Source organism: Vidua macroura, chromosome 17, assembly GCF_024509145.1.
Source record: "Vidua macroura isolate BioBank_ID:100142 chromosome 17, ASM2450914v1, whole genome shotgun sequence".
NCBI lineage: Eukaryota > Metazoa > Chordata > Aves > Passeriformes > Viduidae > Vidua > Vidua macroura.
Genome location: NC_071587.1, coordinates 6,351,618 through 6,360,490, shown reverse-complemented (window position 1 = coordinate 6,360,490; position 8,873 = coordinate 6,351,618). Strand labels below are relative to the sequence as shown.

General features: G+C 54.7%; 1 protein-coding gene across 2 annotated transcripts; it reads left to right on the top strand.

The window, feature by feature from the left end:
• Nucleotides 1-617: 617 nt before the first annotated feature.
• CCN5 (cellular communication network factor 5) lies at nucleotides 618-6,141 on the top strand. 2 transcript variants are annotated; one of them, XM_053992973.1, is made up of 5 exons: nucleotides 618-738; nucleotides 3,022-3,238; nucleotides 3,859-4,110; nucleotides 4,303-4,496; nucleotides 5,000-5,096. In XM_053992973.1, the coding sequence occupies exons 1-5, from the start codon at nucleotides 679-681 to the stop codon at nucleotides 5,021-5,023; spliced, it is 747 nt and encodes a 248-aa protein (XP_053848948.1). In that variant the 5' UTR covers nucleotides 618-678; the 3' UTR covers nucleotides 5,024-5,096. The 2 variants fall into 2 exon arrangements, with proteins under 2 accessions (XP_053848948.1, XP_053848949.1); XM_053992974.1 differs by lacking the exon at nucleotides 4,303-4,496 and having other exon boundaries at nucleotides 5,000-6,141.
• The last annotated feature ends 2,732 nt before the right edge of the window (nucleotides 6,142-8,873 follow it).

Genomic DNA, 8,873 nt, shown 5'->3' with positions numbered 1-8,873 from the left:
TGCATCCAACCACCCCACCCCAGCAGCCTACCCAGGTGGCCACGGTCTCTCTCAGGATGGGGATGATGTGGCAGCACCACCACCACAGCAAATCCATTTCCAGCTTCTTTGGGTGACCCCTTTTGCACAGCCTGCCATGCACTGGGTGCAGCATTAAATATAGGGGTGGATGCCCTGTTGCTGCCTGGTCACGGCATTGTCCCACGGCAGCAGCAGGGACAGACCTGCCAATCCCTTCAAATCCCAGGAGGAAGATACCAGCTCTGCCTGGGCAGACTTTGATCAGTAGGATAGGGCATGAAGCTTCTCTCCCAGGCTAGGAGAAGGAAGCTGGATCACCCCACAAGCCTGGTTCCCCAGCCTCTCTTCCCTGCTTGCCAGGGACAGCACAGCATCCCTTCCCTTCACTCCTTGTCCTGGTGGACAGCATATTCTCACCTTGAGAAGAGTGGAAATGGCAGCTGGAATGTGGGCTGGAAAAAAAAAAAAAGAAAGGAAAAAAAAGAAAATCTTGAGGCTTGTCCAAACCTACTCATGTTTATATTGGAGCCTGTGAGTGACATCAGAGCAGGGAGAGTATAAACACCAGCAGGACCTACTCTGGGCTTTAAAACCTGCGAACACTGCCTCCAAACTGCCTGGGGGGTGATGTGCTGAAGTGGCACAGGGGAGAGCAGCATGAGGCTCCAGCTGGAGAAGCAGCTCCTCTTCCTCTCCCTCCTCTGCATTCTCTCCAAGGTAAGGGAGATGGGGCACTGGGGCAGCTTTAGCCGTGCAGCACCCGCTTCTGGCAAAGTGGGGTGCAGGAGGGACTGGGGTGTCACCACGAGCCCGGTGGCTCTCGCCGGCCGGCAGCCAGGCTGTGTTGATGCAGGGGGCAGAGCTGTGCTCGGAGAGGTGTTTGAGATGAAGCGGCAGGGTCCGAGCGTTCCTGGGCCCAAGGCTCGCTGTACGAGCCCCGGGAGCGCACAGGAATGCCAGCAATGCGCCGCTCGCCCGCCCTCCCTGCCGCTCTCCGCGCTGGGCTGCGTTCGGTCCCCGCGAGCCAGCGAGCAGCAGCTGGGCGGTAGCGGCTCCTCCAGGCTCCTCCATCCCCGCCCAGGCTCCCGAGGCAGGGGCCAAGCCACGAGCACCAGCCCTGGCATTCATTACTCAGCTCTCCCCGCTTCTCGGAATGCTCACGCCAAGCCAGTGCCTCCAATTTGGGATTTGGGTTGTTGTAGAGATTTTTTTTTTTTTTTTCTCTTGGACTCTGTGTGAAAATATTTGCCTGTGCAGAGAACAGGAATGTTGAAAAATTTGGGGCATCTCAGCTCCAAGTTCTAATTGTTGCTTGAATCCCCAAGCAGGGATGTCGTGGCAACATCGTGCCTATTTGACTCTTTTCCCAGAGAGTTCAGACCTCTGACAGAAGCCACATTGTCACATAAAGACAAATAAATTACAAGGAGCAGGGGAAATGGATTTATGGCTCGGCTAATCTTTCTAAAACATTGATTTCTAATAACAATCTCCTGAAAGATGAAAAATGCCCTTGGCTGCCTGGGTAAGCTGTAACATCAATGATTCTTGCCCCAGGTGCTCACGAGTGCCTGGAGAATCACCAAGGACCATCATGCTGCCAGCCCAAACCTGGCCACCACAGCCAGTCCCTCGGTCACTGCCACATTAATAATGCTGCTCACTGGCAGAACTAGAACAAGATTCAGATTACCAAATCCCATTCCATATTTCAACTCCAGTTATTGGCACTGACACTCCTACAGCCCCATGAAAAGCATCTGAACTGCTGCAAATGGGGAACAGATAGAGCACCAGGAGCTACCCTCTCTGTCTGAGTCATCATGTCAGTCCTGATGCCGCTGGGAGAAACTGAAAGAGAAAGAAAAATGGTATCTAAAACCTACATGGTCTGGCTGAGCCCATCGCTCTCCTGGCAGACTCAGCAGTCACACCAGTACCTGGACAAGGGCAGGGATGAATGTTTTGGTTGCATGTTTGCTGTGCTGCACACGCTGGCCCTGCATCCAGCAGCATGTGCATGGAGCTGAGCAGCAGGGCTGCGAGGGGGGTCACATCACGGTCAGGCCAGCACTGCAAAGGGTTAACTTCCAAACTGTAGAGCCAACTCTCATGGCTTCAGGCTCTATGTGCAATAGTTCTGTCACATGTGACATGATGGGAGCTCAAGGGCTGCCTAAAAGAGCTGTTGGTGCCACAGTGGTTGTGCAAGCAGGATGAGGCAAGGGTATAAACACCCACCTGCCCAGGTGAACTCCCGTGGGCACCTCCCTGGCAGACAATTGGCTGAGCAGGCAAAGGACTGCAGTGCACAGCCCTGCCAAAGTGATTACTCAGTCTAGCCATGAGAGAAAACAGCTCCCAGTCCTTGAAAACGTGCCTATCTCCGGGCTCCTTGCCCAGTGGGCCAGGCCAGGTGAGGATGCTGCAGCCAGGGACAAGCAGAGGATGCAGCTGGACCAGTGAGGAATGCACTGAGGTCTGCCTGGCTTCAGATCCCCACTGCTGATGCAATGTCCTGATCCTTGGCATGAATGAGAGCTCTTAAGACTGTAAGGAGTGAGGTGCTGTGCACTCACCACGTGAATTTAGTCCCTGCTGGGCACAGCCTGCTGCCTTGGGGGCAGGCATGGGGGTGGGGTGCTTTACCTCCCTCCCTTCCTCTCTCCCACTGGCCTGACCTCATTAAATAACCACCACTGCCTGGCATGTTCACCTTGTAGCTCCATCCTCCTGTATGTTCAGAGCAGTGGCACATTGAAGTCCCCATCTTTCAGAGTGCTGAGCCTCAGAGCATCCTTGATTCTCCATGGTTTTCCATAGGTGCCCTTCAAAGGGGACAGCAGCTTTCCACAATGCTTTGAGATATTCCCATGGATTTGGAACCTCCCTCCACCAAAAATCTGTCCCCATGGTTGAGACAAAGTTACCTGGCTGTCCCAGTGGCAAAGCAGCTGTTAGCCAAAAAACACCTGTATGGATTCAGCTTTGCCTCCACAGGTTTGTGCCCAGCTGTGCCGGAGACCATGCTACTGTCCCTGGGTGCCACCGCGCTGCCCCCGCGGGTCCCCCCTGGTCCTGGATGGGTGTGGCTGCTGCAAGATCTGTGCTCGGCGCTTGGGAGAGCCCTGCGACTTCCTGCACGTGTGTGACCAGAGCCAGGGCCTCGTCTGTGACTACAGCTCAGCATCTGCAGGGACAGGAGGCATCTGCAACTGTAAGCACAAGGGGGGCCCACCTTCCCCACACTCCAGTCCAGCACACAGCCCAGCTCCAGCCATGACCTCACATGGCTACAGGCATCCTGCAGCACCACCAGGGGAGTGGCTCAGGCTAGGAAAGCAGCTTTCCTGAGGATGATGCCTGTAGCTTGGCCGTGGGGCTGTGCCCCATCTCCTGCCAGCTCTTGTGCTGCTTTCTGACTGACAGTTCAGGGTGGTTTCAGTGAGAATGAACAGGGGGGTCCCAGGGATGCTGCAGTCACCCAGCCAAGGCTGGAGCCTGGGGGTCCTGCAGAGAAATCTCAAAAAAACTTTTCCTAGCCTGGAAATCCTGAAGGCAAGGTCAGAGCCACAGGGCAGGGGGGTTCTCACAGCTTGTGAGCTGTTGCTTTGAGAAAACAGAGAGATGAGGAGAGAAGACAGGGAAGGGGAGGAGACTGAGTGATGAACACGCTGCTGCACACCCATGTCTGCCTTGCTCACCACTCGGTCAATTCTGTGGTCCCCCCACTTCAATCCCTTTGTTCGGCCCCGCAGTTACCCCCAGCACTGCCCCCTGCCATCCCCATCTCTCTGTCCCTCCGTCCCTAACGGGCTCCCTGGCTGTCACTTGCAGTTGAAGACGATGAGGAAGGCTGCGAGGTGAACGGCCGTGTCTATCGAGACGGGGAGGTTTTCCAGCCCAGCTGCAAAATCCAGTGCCATTGCTTGGACGGGGGCTTCAACTGCATCCCGCTCTGCCAGGAGAATGTGCGGCTGCCCACCCCGGACTGCCCCTACCCCCGCCGCGTGGAGATCCCAGGGAAGTGCTGCCCGGAGTGGATCTGTGAAGCCCAGGACCAGCACCTTCCCCGGGATGCCAGGGCAGGTAAGATGCAGGGCAGCTCCAGGGAGGGGCCCACGCAAATCTCTGGGGATGGCCCCTTCACCCCAGGCTGTGAAACATCAGCAGGAGACACCTCACACGTTTCTCTGCCAGGCAGGGCTTTGCCTGCAGCACCACAGGGCAACTGCACAGCACCTGCCTCCAACCACCCCTTCCCCCTCTCCTTCCTTGCAGCCCCCGGGGCAGTGTCCCCACCGCTGCGGTACCCCTGCCCGGAGTGGGGCACGGAGTGGAGCGCCTGCTCGGCCACCTGCGGGCTGGGCTTTGCCACCCGCGTGTCCAACCAGAACCGCTACTGCCGGCTGGAGACCCAGAGGCGGCTCTGCATGGCCAGACCCTGCCCGGCCCTGCCCGCAGCGTTCCCGGCGGTGAGTGAGGGCTGGGTGGAGCTGCTGCCTCTGGGCACACGTTTGACTGACAAAGGGAAGTGCCAGCAACACTTACCTGTGGGCCCCCCATCAGCCCTCCTGAGCCATGAGCTGGCCGTGTCTCAGGGACACATCAACCATCTCCTGAGACTTTGCGTGGAAAACAGCCGATGGCAGGTGCAGACCAGAATTCTGGGGTCTCTGGATGTCTGAATCCAGGAACACTGTGGATCCCACACAGGTGAGCTCGGCCTGCCCCTATGGCCAGAGATGGATTTGCAGCTCCTGCCTGGCTCCCTGGGCACACCCGGGAGGTGCTTCTGCCACTCCTTTATTAGCCTGGCACAACCCTGGTGGGGACACAGTGCTAATCTGCCTTTCTGGTGTGCAGGTGGCACTTTCTGCCCCCTGCACTGCCATGTGACATGCCCCTGCTGCCCAGCTGCAGGGCACACAGCACCACCCCTATCCATCTCCCCACTGATCTCATTCTGCCTTTCCAGAGGGGAAGAGGAGGTCGTTTGTAGCTGTGCCCACCCCGGATTCACCCTGGAGCCAACGCCTCATCCCGGCAAAGAGTCTGGCACAAACCCATGGCCCTGTGGTTACGGTGAAGATGGAGGGTGTTTCCACTGGGAAAACAGAGAAGAAATGATGGACTTTGGCTGCAAAGGAGGCTGGAAACAGAGACCAAGATCCCCGTGTCACCCATCACCTGCCTCCTCTGTACACCCCGCTACCCCAGACAGGGTTACTGGGCAGCATTCCGAGTTCCTTAGGCTGAATGAAATGGGAAATGGGGAAATCCTGCTCCAAGCATAAACCCACCCAAGAAACCAGGAATTCGTCCTTTCCTGGACCAGTGGGCCTTCTGAAGAGGTGATGCTGCTTCTCCACCACATCACGCAGCTCTGCTTTGCAGGGACTTCAAGAGAGACCATCTCCAGCACCTGGAAGCCAAAATCCCTGGAGGGAACCCTCCCAGGGAGGGAGCAGGTCATCAAGCTGCAGGTCATCAGCAAGCCCACAAGTCACTGCCACACCAGGCTGAGCTGCTCGACCATGCAGGAGCTCAGCCAACCCATGGTACTCACCCTGCCTTCCCGGGCATGGGCAGGGTCCTCCTGATGGCAGCTCTAACTCACCTTCCCCTCATCCCTCCAGAATAAACACGAGCCTTCCCGCTCTGCCTGGCCTCCTTCCCTCCAAAGCGCTGGTGGTTTGGCAGGGCTTCGGCAAGCGAGGAGCTCAGACACCGGAGACTCCGCTCGCAGCACCAGACATACCGCCTGCCATCCAAGCACACTCCCCGCGAGCCAGGGCCAAGGGAAAAGCAGCAAAAAGGGAAAACAAATCGCAAAGATGAGTCGGAGCCGTCTCCCGACGGGCTGAAGCTGCTCCAGCCATGCGGGAGTCGGCGCAGGAGAGCTGCTCGGCTGCTCTGGCTGTGCTTTCTCCCAGTAAAAAGTCCTTCTGGGTGATGGAAAATGAAACCCAAATGCCCTCTAACGGCCTCGCACAAATGTGCAGAGGGAACGCGCGTTCCACCGCGGGAAGGGCAGCTGGAAGGAGCAGCGGTTTGGGTGACGTGTCCACGTGAGAGATGAACTTTTTAGATGCATATTTCTGGAACTAAAAATAAAGATGTGCTCATCCAGGTGTAGAGTTTGTCTGTGCAGGGCGAGCCCAGCCCTGCTGCTCAGGGCCAGCTCGGTGGGTGCAGGAAAGTCCTGGCACAGGGTGGGGCACCTTGGAGGCACCTCAGTTCAGGCTGCTTAGAGTCAGAGAAGGAAAAAGAAAAAAAATGTGAAACAAAGCACTGAACACATTATTACAATTTATTAATCCTGGGTTAAATCCTTCACTCTTACCCAGCCATAAGCTCTGCTGATGGCACCAGCCCTGGCCATAGCAGCGCCCAGGTCTCCAGTGTTGGGAGGTGCAGGAGAGCAGGGCAGGGCATGGCACTGCCTGCACTGCTGCCGCATCTGCAGCCACATCTGCAGCCTCTTCTCAGCTCCCAAAAATCAATGCCCAAACTCCCCTGTAGCTCATCCCTCCTACTGCCAGCCCACACTTCCTCCAGTTCCCGCGGGCTGGGACTTCCCCAGCATGGTGCAACCACCATCACCAGCTGTGCTCCTGACCAGGGCAGGTCTGGGGGTGAAGGGGCTGCATGGCAGGGAGAGCTCCTCTCTCCAGCCCAAGGAAAAGCCTCCCCTGCAGCAGGGCCAAGGCAACTCACTCATTCCCTCAGGCCCTGCAAGAACTGAAAAGAAAATGAAAGTCAAGCATGCAATTCAGCCACCTCTTGGGGGTAAAAAAAAAAAAAAAAAAAAAAAAAAAAAAAAAAAAAAAAAAAAAAAAGAGAGAAAGAAAAAAAGAAACCTCACTGCTCTTGCAGTGAAACATTGCCTACAAAGAGAATTATTTACTGCAATCATCTGGTGCTCAGCCTGAATACAAATCATTAATTCTGTTTGATATGGGGCACATGGTGAATCTCCAGCAGGCAGCAAATCACAGAACAAACATCTTGGGTTGACTTTTTTAGTTCTCTGGTGGCCATGCCAAACAAGTGGTGACCTAAAGCTCATGTAGACTTCAAAACTACCACATTCCTCAACTGACATGGATAAAACACATTATGGGTACTGAAAATCCTGGTTTTAAGCCAGTTCTTGTTCAAGCATGTTGGGACTCAGCCACCAAGGCTGGGTGAGCTGCCAGGGCTGTCACACACTCCCAGATCCTGCCTAGCCACCTCTGGGTGATGGTAAAAATCAGAAGGTCACTTTTTAGGCAGCAACCTGCAATTCTCATCTCAAACAAATGACTCAACACACCTCTGCTATAATTATCTTTTTTTTTTCCCTGCAGAATGTCTCCCTGATTCACTAAGCATCTAAATAATGAATTAATGATTCCAAATAAATCAGAGTTATTTTTCCCTATGAATACAGGGAAATCAACTCTTGCAGTTTGATTGCTAGTCTCACAATATTTCCCTCTAAAGCCCTGCTACCCTGGAAACATGGTTATTTGAAGCTCTGACGCAGGGTCCTGGCTTTGCCTGCTCATGTGGGGCAACAGAGGAATATTCCACCCCATCCACAGGTAACGTGCAAAGATAAAAATCCCCAAACTGAAAGAAAATTCACTCCTGTCCTCAAGGCACAAGGCTACATCTGCACACAGCCTGGGATCTGCCAACCACACTCCTGAGCCAGTGATGAGCAGCACATCACGGCTCATTTCTGTGCAAGCACACGCAGCTGCTGAAGGAAAACTGTCCTACTGGATGAGTAAACAACATGCATCAGAATTTCTTTTCCAAGCCATTCTCATGATTGATAATTTTTAAATGCAAAGAGTTGGGTGAGAGAGGGCTGGATGAGCCCCTTGTTAAAGTGAAACATTTTCAGAAATGGAGCACAGGAATGTAGTGCTCAACCGAAAAAAAATCAAGTAGATTAAATGGGTTTTTAATTTCTCCTGGAAACACATGTTCAGGTTATGTGTTTGCAGGAGCTGTCTTGGCCCTTGGTTCTCATCCTGACATCAGCACTGCTGTTGCCTGCCAGAGCCAGAAGCCAGAGGGGAGCATCCTCATGCAGGATGTTTGGGCAGAGCTGGCAGTAGCACCTGTACTGTGAGTGAAACCAGGGTCAAAACACACAGGAGTCAGGCACAAGAGAAAAGCTCTGCGATTGTGCCTCCAAGGGGTCCAGGGAACAGGAGATGTGGAGGGCATGGGGCTCCAGCCATTCATGGGCAGTGCTCCCCATGCTCTGCCCTGCTCCTCTCTTCCCATGGCAGGAGGCACCAGCTCCAAGCTTTCATTCTCGGGACAGAGAAAGCTTTGCGTTCATTGCTGAGAGCAGCTCATGACCCTTCCCATGATCACAGAAGCCCTCCCAGCCAGCTGCTGTCTCTGCCTCAGTTTCCCCAACGGTTGATACTCTGGGACAAAGGGAACTGCTCCCAGTTTGTTCCTCTCCTCTCGCTGTCTTTCCACACCTCTGTAAAGTTGCTCTGCAAGTACCACCCCAAGCCCAGGCTGCAGGAACAGCTGAAGTGCACAGAGGCAAAGGGGGCAGGAGCAGGGCAGGATGGGGTCACTTCCCTGAGGGGTGCACCCCCATGGACCCCCTCTGCTGCTGTAACTCCAGGGGCACAGACCCACCAGAGCCTCTGCAAACCGCAGAAAAGCCATATCTTCACTACAAGGAAACAGCTTCCACTCTTCATCTTTTCGGCGGCACACCCTTAGCGGTGAGATTCTATTACAGAGGCAGGAAATAACACACAACGTTTCCCACCTCTTATCTGCTCCAGCAACTGCTTTCTGAAGTCAACAAACACACTGGCACTCAA

Bases quoted from the DNA above. Each gene is read 5' to 3' on its own strand.
- CCN5 (XM_053992973.1), top strand. From the start codon at position 679: ATGAGGCTCCAGCTGGAGAAGCAGCTCCTCTTCCTCTCCCTCCTCTGC. The intron at 739-3,021 runs GTAAGGGAGATG...TTGCCTCCACAG, and splicing joins TCCTCTGCATTCTCTCCAAG to GTTTGTGCCCAGCTGTGCCG. The intron at 4,497-4,999 runs GTGAGTGAGGGC...CTGCCTTTCCAG, and splicing joins TGCCCGCAGCGTTCCCGGCG to AGGGGAAGAGGAGGTCGTTT.